Genomic DNA, 12,584 nt, shown 5'->3' with positions numbered 1-12,584 from the left:
TGGGCGCGGCGGGCCTGGCGTCCATCTGCGACTCGGACACGGACCCGCGCGAGCTCGAGGCGTTCGCCGAGCGCTTCAAGCAGAGGCGCATCAAGCTGGGCGTGACGCAGGCCGACGTGGGCTCGGCGCTGGCCAACCTCAAGATCCCGGGCGTGGGCTCGCTCAGCCAGAGCACCATCTGCAGGTTCGAGTCGCTCACGCTCTCGCACAACAACATGATCGCGCTCAAGCCCATCCTGCAGGCGTGGCTCGAGGAGGCCGAGGGCGCGCAGCGCGAGAAAATGAACAAGCCCGAGCTCTTCAACGGCGGCGAGAAGAAGCGCAAGCGGACTTCCATCGCAGCGCCGGAGAAGCGCTCCCTCGAGGCCTACTTCGCCGTACAACCCCGGCCCTCCTCCGAGAAGATCGCTGCCATCGCCGAGAAACTGGACCTCAAAAAGAACGTGGTGCGGGTGTGGTTTTGCAACCAGAGACAGAAGCAGAAGCGGATGAAATTCTCCGCCACTTACTGAGGGGGTGGGAGGTGCGGGGCGGGGCAGAGCGGGGAGCTGAAGGGGCTTTTCGGGAGCTTTCTTTGGGCCTGCTTCCCCCTAGACTTGGAGTGTCCGTTATCCTGCTTGCATTTGGGGAGTCCCTCCTCGAGCACTCTCTTCCACCCTCTCTGTGCTCCCTCTGCCCCTGATCCTCCACAGCAAAGAGGACTGGGTGCTGGGTGTGGACACCCAAGAGCCAGGTGGGGGAAAAAGAGGGACCTTTTGGGTGAGCGGGGAGTTGAGGGGAAGGAAAGCGGAGACTGGAGGAGGGGTTTTGAGGAGCAGGTTGGTTCTGGGGGTTGGGGTGGGGGGAGAGTGGGGAAGAGTAGGGAAATGGACTGTTTTTGACCAGAGACACTTGTCAAAATTTCCTGGGGACCAAGGAACTACGTACAAAAACAAACCTACCAACCACCAAAAAACAAAACAAAAAAACCTAGACAAATAAAGACAAACTAAAACAAAACAGAACAAAAGCAAAGAAAAAATGCTTTAGTAACTTAAGTCTGGGGAGCCGTATTCTGCAGCTTCATTACCCCCTAAGGAAGAGAAAAAAGAGCACCACCATTATTACCACCAACCCCAACCCTACATACATGAACTGAGTTAAAAACCGAAAACCAAACGAACCAGAGGGTGAAATTCTGGGTAGCGAAGCTAGTTGTTCTGTCTCAGTGTTTACTTTTTCCCTCCAAGTGTCACTTCCACCCCATCCCTGTCCTCTTTTGATTTATTTTTCTCGCTTCCAATGAGAATCCAATAGCTGCTCTCCATTTGCTGGAAAGTGAGTGGGAGCACAGGTGAAAGGGGGAGGGTGGCTGTTCAGGGGTCCCAAGTTTTCTGGTGACCTGGCCTCTACTGTGTCCTGGTCACTGTCATGTGGGGACGGTCAGGGAGAGAGAGACACACACAGTCTTTGAGCTGACTAAAAGGCAGAATTTAGGGGCCCCGAAGTATTTTATTCTAGTGAAGTAAAACCATTTTAGCAAGGTTTTTCTCTTTTCATGTTTGCTTTTGTATCTAAGATCTGGAAAACATTATTTCAAAATAAGCTTCCTCCCCTCCCTGGCCCCCCCCCCTCCCCATGGACCATGCGTCCCCCTTCATTTATTTTTTAGTGTGGTTTATTTTAAACTACCTGCTGATTCCCCCTCCCCCCCATTGATTCAGTTAGACTGATGGGGTGGAAGACACTAGGAGAGATACTCTGTCCCATTTTCTCCCCAGAACAAGACCCGTCTTGCTCTTCTAGGTACCCTTTCTTTCTCTTTTAGAGAACATGAAATCGTTGAAATCCGAGAAGTTTCTGCTTTCAATTGGAGCAGGACTTGGCTGGGAGAAAAATCAACTAAATCCCAGAAGAGAGGAAGACAGGTTTAAAGCCCTCCATTTGTTTCAAAGGGGTCTGCATGTTGGGGTGGAAAGCAGAACAACTGTGTTTCATTATTATTATTATTATTATTACTATTATTATTATTATTCAAAAGTAATTTATTGCTGGGGATAAATGTTGGGTAGCAAGAACTTTAATTTGCACTATCAGTCTCCCAAATAGAAAATCATGTATAGTATTTCATAGTAATAATCAAGATACTTTATGAACTGGATTAAAAAAAAAGAGAAAGACAGTTGAAGGTGGTTAGGTAAAATGCGTGCTTGGTGCACAAGATACTCTTTCGATCTCATGTGGAGATGGTTTATTACCATCCTTTAATAAGAACTAAAAAATTAAAAACCGGACAAATGAGAAAAGGAAAACTCTGCCATTTAACAAGACTGAAATCATGCATGATCTGAAAGGTGCAGAAAGAAACACAATTAGGTCTCACTCTGGTTAGGTATTATTTATTTAATTACGTTGTATATCATTGTTTGCAGCGCAAACATTCTATGCATTTGAAACTGAGCACTAAACTGGGCTAGCTTTCTGATAGACCGTTTTGTGGATAGTGTGATTTCACAGTCTACTGCCTGTTTTCACCGAAAACACAACATTCTTGTCATATTCTTGTATTTAGAGGAAGAGGGGAAAAAAAGGAAGATTACTGTAAATATTTTCTTTAATGCACACACTCACACAGTGGTTACAAACTGCCAGTGTTAATCCTGAAATGTCTCACGGATTGATCTACCTGTCCATGTTATGTCTGCTGAGCTTTCTCCTTGGTTATGTCTTTGCTCTATTACCTTTTCCCCCCTCCCCACTTCTATTAGAACCATTTCTGTGCGCCAAAATACAACAGGGGGATGTGTCCCAGTATGCTTACAAATAAAACATAACTGAAAGAAGAGCAGTTTTATGATTTGGGTGCATTTTTGTTTATACTGGGCCAAATCCTGGTAGAGCCGGTCAGAAAACAAGACTCAATTCAACCACAAATACAGGGGAGGATATTGAAAGGGGGATAAAAAGTGAGGAAGGGGTGAGAATGATGTATTTTTCTGCTGAATCAGAATTCACTTTCAGATAACTCATGTGAAAAGCGGTGCTCTGAATAAAATGAATTCTATATTAGTTGCCTGTGTTTATCAATTTTTTTTTTGAACTGCAGAAACTCTTAAACCACAGCCCTCACTTCAGAGTGCTGGGAGGTAATAAATAACCAGGTACCCCCCCCCCCAAATTAAATTGAGGTTCAGGGAAAGAGGCATTTGAAGGTTTGTGTATGTTATCCTAGCCTATAAACATTTCTTAAAAAGTAAATGACTTTCCTTTGGAAGTTAATAAATATTAAAAAAAAAATCATCCACTGATCTGCCCAGCCACCATGTCAAATGCTTCTGTTCTTTTGGAACATTTAGTGTGCCACCTACTGCTCCAGAAAGACCAGAGATACTTTATTTCCTGGTGACCCAAGACTAAATCAGATGCCAAATGTACAAAGTTTCTTAATAGCTGGGATTATATCTTCTGACATCATCCTAGTTTAGCCAAATCTTTTTAATTTCACCGGCAAATCTGTGAAACAAAACACTTGATGTTCAAAACAGAATAGTACCTTTAAAAAGCTGTGATTTTAAACAGTTGTTAATGTTTAAAAAAAGCACTAGAGGTATTTTTAAAAATAGATCTCTTCCATCAAAATTGATTTGTTTCTGTTGTTGACTTGAAGTGTCATCAAAGTTTTTAATAAAATGCATTTGTAAAAAAAGAAGCAAACAAACCATTATTTTATAGGAAAGTATGACCGGATTTCATTGTTGGAGAACCAGGAATGAACAAATGAAAAGATTTAACAAAGGCTGTTTTTTTTTTTTTTTAAATCTGCTCCAAACAGGAATGTTGCAGGCAAATACATTTGTATTATATAATGATGACCAATGTATGTAATAAGAACTTAAGCATTTGTTTTGTATTAAGTAAAATCCTTACCAAATAAAAAGACAATATTATGTTAATAAAACATAACGAAAACACATGCTTTGCAGAATTTCCTATTTTATGTAGTAGGAAACTGTGCAAAACAAGAAATGCTTTGCTATCTGGTGAGTGAATCTGTGTATTGCGGGAAGGAATAATAAGACTATTCTATGACACCTTTGTCAATTTATGAAGAAGCAAGCAAACGTCCTCCTTAAGCAAGTGCAAAGGCTGGTCACTCAGCGGTAGCTGTCCTTTCAAAGTTTTCTGGTTGTGAAGAAAAACTCCACTCTAAGCAGATTCTGAAACCAGACGGTGAGTGGAAATAGTAAAATGTGTGGTTCCCATACATTAAAAAAATAATCTTAAAGTAAGTTGGAGACAGTGGGGGACTTGTGCTCCGTTTATATTTCAGCTTCTCAGGAAATCCAGGCGGTAGAAGAGTAGAAAGGGCAAAAGAAAAGCAAGCATGAAATGCACCTGCCAACGTTTATGTCATCCATTCATTTTAAATTTCTTCTTTTCCCCAGCCCTAGCTCAGGGTCCTGCTCTTCTATAGTTCTAAGAAATGATGTCCTCAAGACACATCAACTAACTTCTGAATAGATTGTTTAATGCGTGTTCTGAAATTGCTCTCAACTTCGATTACACTCTCATAAATAAACCGTAGGCACCCACTGCCATGACTGTATCGATTTTTACGTTCTTGTGATATTAAGACTACTTCGGTCCCGTTACCACACGTAGCCACGCCAAGAGAAACCAGGGCGCCCTAGCCCCAGGACTCACCTGGCCAGCTCGCGCCCACTGCCCTCTGCCCTGTCGCCCGGGCCCCTCGCGTCAACCCTGCATGAAGCATCCCTGCTCCATCTTTAACAGGGATGAGCTTTCATAGTCGAGTCCTTGAAGTTGGAATTGCGAGTTCTGACTCTGGCTAAAAAGCAGTGTTCCCCACCCCATTCGAGCTGCCTTGGTGGCCAGCGGGATGATACGGGTGACGACCACATCTATTATCTGGTACGGTTCTGCTTATCGGTGTTACTCGCGCCTGGGTCTTAGCCCCACGATGAGAGAGCCACGTAGAGCTCGCCGGCGGTTTCAAAGGAGACCGCAAGCTTAATTGATTTTTTAAAAAATAGCAGCCGAATTCTAATTCTCGCGGGGAGCCTCTTTTCCACCTGCGCGATAAGCCTTGTCGCAATAATTACGTTATTTAATATTTGATCAAACCTTCGCGCCACCGCGGCTGGCGGCGCCGGGCCGGCTCACGCCCTCTGGGGCGGCAGTCGAGCGGCGCTGCCGGAGCCGGGCCGGGAACGTGCGGCGGGGGCGCGCGACCGCCCCGCTCCGGTTGCCTTGCCCTTTGAATAATTCATGGCTTGAGAGTTCTGGAAATTAATAAAATGAATGATAACAAGAAGCTAATTAAAACTTTCATAATTGTTGTCAAGTCAGCTTGATGGGAGACGGGCAGCCCTCCCTCTCCCTCGGCCCGAATCTGGAGGATCTGTAGGGCTGGGCTCCGGCGGGGAAGGGCCTCGAAACTGGAGCGGACAAGTGCTCCTTGGACTCAGGGAGTTATTTCGGCGTCCCCCTCGTGGGGCTGCTCCCTCCCCTCCAGCTGCCGCGGTCCGCAGCTCACTTGTCATCCGGGGTAGACTTCGGACTTCCGAGCGGGCGGATTGGCGGGTGCCGTTTCAAACCACAGGCAGAGCTGATTGGGTCATAATTTGCAGCCAGGAGAGACCCGCCCTCCCCCGACCCGTGTAGGGTTCTCCCTCCGCCATGGAAACACCCGCCCACCCGGGGCCGTCCGCGCGGGGAATCCCAGCGCACCAAGCGTGTGAGCCTCCAACAAGCGACCGCAGGGCGCCGGGTCTGCACCTTCCCACCGCTTGCCGGGAGACTCGCGGCCTGGAAGCTTCCAGCCACCCGAGGCCGCAGTTTCTCTCGGACGGCGGGACAGCCACTGGCGGGCAGGCCCAGGCAGGGACTTGGCCTGGCCGCAAAACGCCCCGACCCACCAGCGGTCCAAGGCCCAGTCGCCCCGCGCGCCTGCGCAGCGGTGGCAGGTGGCGCGCGGGGCGCGGACCGCGGGGAGAGCGCGGGGCGGACGCGGCGCGCACGGTGTGCGCTGGGAGCGCGCCGAGCTCGCACATGCGCGCTGCGTACTCTAGTTCCTGTCGCGAGCTGAGCTGGAGTTCCGCAGCTGGTAATTAGGCGCTCTCGGGTCCTCTCCCGCCATGTAAGTGCCTTTGAAGATGTCCCGAGAGAAAAGGGAAGGGACTAGTGTCTTACCGAGGTTAAAAATACTTTCCTCCCCACAGTTTGCCTAAGTCAACTGGACGCCTTAAAACACCAAGAAACTTCCAAAACTGGTTTACATTTAAATAATAATTGGGAGGAGTAAGACCTTAGATTTTGGTTGTTGTTGTTAAGGTGCACACCATCAAAGCCCTGTTACGGATTTGAGTTTATTAGGCAACGATTTGTACCCAGGGTGCGAGGAAGCCCGGCCACTCTGCTTCCGTCCGGGAGAATTCAGTAGAATCCTGGATCGCAAAACGGAGGTTGAAAAATCTCGGTCCAAGAGAAGCTGGCAAAGCACAAATTCGTGCGTCCAGCGTCCTGCCCCTGCAAAAAGCGCCCAGTCCCCTTCCCAGCCCCAAGCCGGAATGCCCCGGAGGTCGCTTCTCTCTGATTTACAAAGGCAAGAGGATTGGAAGACCAGAAGGGAAACTAAGGATGCTAAGAGAGAGCTAGGACAGAGAAGTGGCAAATGGAAGGAGGGAGGAGGAAGACAGACAGACTGCCCGCATTGGTTAGGTAAAATGAATTACAAGCAAAAAGTTTGGTAACTCTGACTCCTGGTTTTAGTGCAGCGTAATGTACACAAACTTTTGTAGGCACGGATCAGAATTAAACAAAGTGTTGACGATTTCCAGCCGAGGAAATACACTTTCACCAGTCTCTTCCCACCCTGTACCCCCTCCGCCCCCGCCAAGTGTTGACAATAAACATTTAATGAAGGCAGGGACCTGGCTGTCTCCAGTCAGTGTCAGAATACTTTAAGCAGACCATTAGCAAGGCTTCTTCCACTTCAAACATTGCGCGCTACACTCTAACGGTATATTTAAAACAAAACAAAACAAAGTGTGAGACAAATAATATGCCTATACGGATATTTTAAGCGGTCTGCAGTAGTTCTGATACCCCCGTACCGATTAACAGAAACCAACTCATTGTAGATTACTCGTGCTTAAAAAATGTTAAATACAGTTAATGCAATATTAATCGCCCTTTGGTGATATAAAATGCAATATTTTCAGACAGCTATCGAGCTTTTCTAGAGGAAGAGCTGATGAAAAGAGTCACAGCTGAATAGTGGAGAGAAAAAGCCCGGTATTTATTGCTTTTGTTTGGCTTTTGGCTACAGAGACAGGAACCTTCTAATGGGGTAAGGACATTTATTTTATCTGCAATCTATTGCTGCGAGAGCAGGGGCGGCAGATGGGGCTGGTGCGATATTCACAGTGTAATTTAGAGCAAATCCTAATAACTAATAATGATTTATGTTAATTTTGATCATTTATGCGACTTTACGAAAGCGTTGTCATGAACGAAAGAGAAAGAAAGAGAAGCAGAATGTAACAAGGGGCTCTGAGGCTGAGATTGGACCTCAACTATCTTGCTTAAAATACGTTTTATGAGTTAGCAATGGAAATGCAGGCATTTTAAAAAGCAGGTAGGACCTATTTAACTTGGGCAGAGAGTTATCTCCCGGGGGCGTGCATTTCCTCTGAAAATGTACCTAAATGAGAGGAAATGAAACGCCTTTGAGCGAGAGTCTCTTTCTTCCCAGTTTTAAAGAAAACAGATATGTTTCGATTGTTTCATTTGCTTATGTTCAACTAAAGGAGTGTGTGTGTGTGTGTGTGTGTGTGTGTGTACGCGCGCGCGCGTCCGTGTGTGTGTGTGTGTGTGTGTGTGTGTGTGTGTGCGCGTGCCTCCGAGAATCAAGTGTGTGCGAGACATGAGCGCGCGCGGGGGTCTTCCCTCCAAAGTGTAAACTGAGCCCCGTGTTTGAGAGCGGGCTTAGCCCCTGTGAGCAGACTATTGCGCATCGCCGCCACGCCTCATGCAAAAGTTTTATTACTAGCTGCTTAAACAAGTTGTTGTATCTTCATCTTCACTCCCATCTGATATTTGTTTGCCTAGAATCAACTTTTGAGAAGCTTTCCAGTCTCTACCTCCTCTGCTTTTCTCTTCCCCCAAGGGATCCTAGGGCTTTTAAACTTAAAAGTGTATCCCCCTCTCCTCATCCCCCTGGTAACGTGGCATGGGTTCAGAACCCCAGGGGCTGCCGACGGGACGTAGTTCTGCCCAGGAACAGGCGATTTTCGGCTGCCACGCAGTGCACTGCACAGGGTCGGAGCGATTTTGAAAGGGAGGGTGCGCCTTGCTCGTGGCAATTTACTTTTTCGGTTACCTTTTGCGCGTTTCAACGCCTCGAGGCTATAGTTTGAAAGTAAAACAGCATCAAAGCACCTCCTTATTAGCTCTGTATTTGAGAAATCAGAAGATGAAACTACCTAAAAGGTTTAATAGGGCGGAACAGCATTTATTTGCCAAGCAAACAGCCAGAGTACAGTTCAAAAGGGGTACAGTGGTTTATCAGCAGGAGGCTGGAATAAGAACGTTGGGTAAAGCGAATTTCTAGCTTCAGTTATGCCGTTAAACCGTTAAAGTGAATGAAATAAGCTTCAAGTGGGATGCCTTCTTTGATTTTGTATATCATCTCCCTCACCAGATGTATATGTGTATGTGTACACACACACACACACACACACACACACACACACACACATATATATATATATATATATATATATATATATATACTAGAGGCTTTCCCCACCTTCAGAGTTATTGTCAAGACTTTTGTTTGTAAACTTCCAGGTTTTGTAGAGCAAGAATAGTTACCTTTCCAAGAGCTTTGATCTGCAAATGTATCTAAAATATTATCACATCTTTTAAAGTTAAAATTTTCATTATTTTCCTCCTCTTTTTCTTATTTCAAAGCTACAGATGTAAAAATGCACTTAAGTTCTTCTACGAGGGAAAAGCATCAAGCTACATGATTCAGAGAAGTTTATTTCTTAAACATTCTACTGTATTTTATTTTTGCTTGATCATCCCTATCAGTAACTGTTCTGTAATCGCATTGTTAGTATTTTTGGCATAAAGAGGACTTTAAACAAAATAAATCTTTAAACAAAATAAATCCAGGCAGACGACGCTGCCTGTTTACTGATAATACTCAGGAGCTGACGTGTGTTTGTGAGCTTGAAGCTGTATCTCCACGTGCATATTCATGTACAAACAGATGTAGGCACAATTTTACTGTTGTTGTTAAATGTAACTGAGTCTCATTTCTAAACTTTATTCTGGTTTTGTCCCAGTGTTTCAGCACTAGAAGCAATGCTTAAAATTGAAGAATGGTGCATTATTGAAACTCTCTATCAAACAGCTCTGGGGTGCAGCCTTTCTGAAAACGCCGGCTCTCGATGAGGTCTGACTGTCTGACTGCACATAAGCCCCTAATATGTTAATGGCCGTAGGGGATGCCTAAGGTACTATCTCAAGCTGCTTCGCACACCATATGTCAGGCCGTTAGCCACATGGATCTATTAATCAAAAAGAGCTGGAGAGGGAGGAGAGGGTCTTCGAAAGGGGGAGAATGAGAGCAATGGGGGAGGGGAAGAGGGGTAGAGAAAGCGTTTTAAACCCCCATCATTCCCATTTCTTTTATAAAAAATGAATAAAAATAGCTAAAGATTCAACCAATGCAAATTTTTTTCTGTCGAGTTAAAGACTGTTCATAAATCTCTGCTAGAAGAAATGAAAGAGTATCTGCCTCTATTAAAATAGAAAGGAATTTCATCTGAAAGATCTTGTTTAGGGTTCCTTTATCGCAAAACTTTTATAAGAAAGACTTGATACAAAAAAATGTTGTTTTGTTATATAGGTTGTTTTGTAGATGAGCTTTATTAAAAGTAGAGGGGGAGGGGGAATGGGGCAAATATGTGTTTAGGGGATGGCAGGGGGTGTGGAGGGAGGCACCTGGAGCATTTGTAATGAATATGTAATTTATTAATATAGATCTATGTATACAGTAGAGTTTTCACCACCGTAGTTCTTCTGAGAGTAAATATAAAGTGTTTACATTTTTATCCCTTTCTTCAGGCTGGCTTTATGATCAATGAAACTTCAGAGTCTACAGGGTACAAAAAGTATTTAATTCTTTTAAGGGGAGAGGAAATGACAAAGTATTTAAAACTCCCATCTTTCTCATTTCTGCTTTGTTTAGAACTATCTCTTGTCCTTGAATGTTAAAAACAAATTTCGGTTAGATAAATAGTTTAGAAAGTTTGCACAACCTTAGAAGTAATTATGTCCTCAACGTGGAGACGGTATAGATGAGTAAGTCTGCTACAGGTGAATGAAACATTGAGTCTATAAGAAAAAAATTACATTCTTTCTTGAAATGGTGAATATATTTTTCATGTGCCATAAACTAACATGAAAGTGCTGATGTTAAAATCACAAACAGAGCAATGAAAGGAAAACATATAGACACTTAGATTTAAAAGTTGCATTGTTTTCATGTGTGATGCTACCTGGGGATACAGAAAATATAAAATCAAATATCAATTAAGGTATTGTTATTGTTTTCATTGGTAGTCAATGATGATGAACCATATGAGGACTTAATTCTGGATTATCAATTTTAAGTTTCAAGGTGTATAATTATAAAATTTAGGAAAGGATACCCTTGAAAATGATTTTTAATGTCATGATTAGTAGGCATTATTTACAGTGTTAATTTATAGTATAATGGAATGACCAAAAAGTTTATTGATTGTAGGTTTTAAAATATATATGCAAATGATTGACTACTTATATATATATATATTTGAAAGCATAGATTATACATCCATATCACAAAACATCTGTCATTAACGTAGATTCATAGGACTCTATTATATTGGACTTGCAAAAAAGAGAGCAGAATGCTCTTATTTATGATTAAAAAATATATTGAAAAAGATACTTGTGAGATTGTGCTCAGTGATAAACAAAAATTATATAAATGTCATCTATTACATTATTTATAGAATATTAATGGAATACTTTATGCTGTATATTAGATTGGACATGTTAAATATTCTTAATTTTTACAGAGGCACCTATTTGTGTTTATGTAGAAGTAAGGTTCTCAGTTACAAGGAAAGGTTAACATTGGAAGTGCCAAAACACCAGCACATTGTATTATTTGGTTTGGCTGGAAAATCATCTGTAACTCTTTTGGAAAAACAAAACCAAAAAAACATTAAAAAATGGAGAATGGTATTGTATAGAACTGCAGTGAATCTGTAAATATGAGAGGTTCTAAAGCACTATATTTCATCCAGAAGATGATGAATACATAAAAACAAGATCATCCTGAATTTCAAGAGTAGCTGGGTAGACAGAAACACTTATTATCTTTAAATTTTGGTGCATGCACACTGGCCTTCATTTCTTTCCCTGTAGTTAAAAGGTAGCCCATATATCTGTCGCTTTGGGTTTCCAAAGACTCGTAACTTAATTCCTTCAGGCTATTCATCAGCACAGTAATTAAACTAGCAAATGGATGTAAATAAAGTGAAATTGGTTTCATGACAGATGAGGCGAAGAGGCCTCTGACATGAAACAAGGCAGGACAATAATGATTTCAACAGCATCGGGCTATGGAAGGAACCCCAGCTGGATTTATTAGATGCTGCAAGTGATTTGCTGGAAGCGGGCAAGACATGAGCACTCTTTAATTTGACAGGAATTTTGCATCCTAAGGAGCATATTGAAATATAAATCCAGAAACAAGTTCAGGCAAACTGTAAACAGATGCATTATTGGACTGAAGATAACTATTCAATATTAAAAAAGGAAGAAGAATAGAGAAGTAGTAGAAGGGCTTCAATTGCACAACTTATTACTTAATCCTGAGGAATGGCAAATAATTATGAAACATTTCTTTCTACTTATGAATTCTATTACTATTGTAGGGTTAGCAATTTTTGTATTTTCAGGTTTTTTTGGGAAAACTAATACAATAGATGATTTTAAAAACCAGCATATGAAAACATCTGTAGAAATTATGGGTATATGCATACGTGGGAGGAGAATATGGCAGACTGGGAGAGGAGCCTGGATGGGCAACTTATTTTACAGAATACAATTATTACTGCACTTAAATAAAATCTGGGATAAAGATCTGGTACCAGTTTGTTGCCTCTTAGCAGTCTGTGCCTTGATAGCCAGAAAACAAATTTCTAGCTACAGAGAAAAATTGTGTCAAGCCCTTGATCAAATGTGGCCTTAAAATCAAATGTAGATTTATCCTTGCAAAATAAGCAGTTCCATAGAATAGGGGGAACAAACTATGGCCGAAAATTGATGAATAAGAGAAAGAGAGGGTAGAAGGAATGAGTTCTTGGCTGGCTCAAGAAGACTTAAATGGAAATTAAGTCACCAATTCCACTGCAATAAGGAAGTCCCACATAGAATAAATAAAAGACATTTTCACACTAGGAGCAGATTAGCGCCTTTCTCCATGAAAAGATGAGAAATGAACTGTTTTATGCTTA

At 42.9% G+C, this 12,584-nt stretch overlaps 1 protein-coding gene across 1 annotated transcript in view; it reads left to right on the top strand.

Annotated features, from left to right (window-relative positions):
• POU4F1 (POU class 4 homeobox 1) overlaps positions 1 to 512 on the top strand; it is a 2,079-nt gene extending 1,567 nt beyond the window's left edge. Inside the window, exon 3 of the mRNA XM_049647114.1 lies at positions 1 to 512. This exon is cut by the window's left edge and continues 26 nt beyond it. Within this exon, the coding sequence (XP_049503071.1) occupies positions 1 to 512 (512 nt within the window).
• The last annotated feature ends 12,072 nt before the right edge of the window (positions 513 to 12,584 follow it).

This window comes from Panthera uncia (genome assembly GCF_023721935.1).
Source record: "Panthera uncia isolate 11264 chromosome A1 unlocalized genomic scaffold, Puncia_PCG_1.0 HiC_scaffold_16, whole genome shotgun sequence".
Taxonomy (NCBI): domain Eukaryota; kingdom Metazoa; phylum Chordata; class Mammalia; order Carnivora; family Felidae; genus Panthera; species Panthera uncia.
Note: the sequence above shows the minus strand (reverse complement) of the source record. Positions and strands in the feature narration are given on the sequence as shown.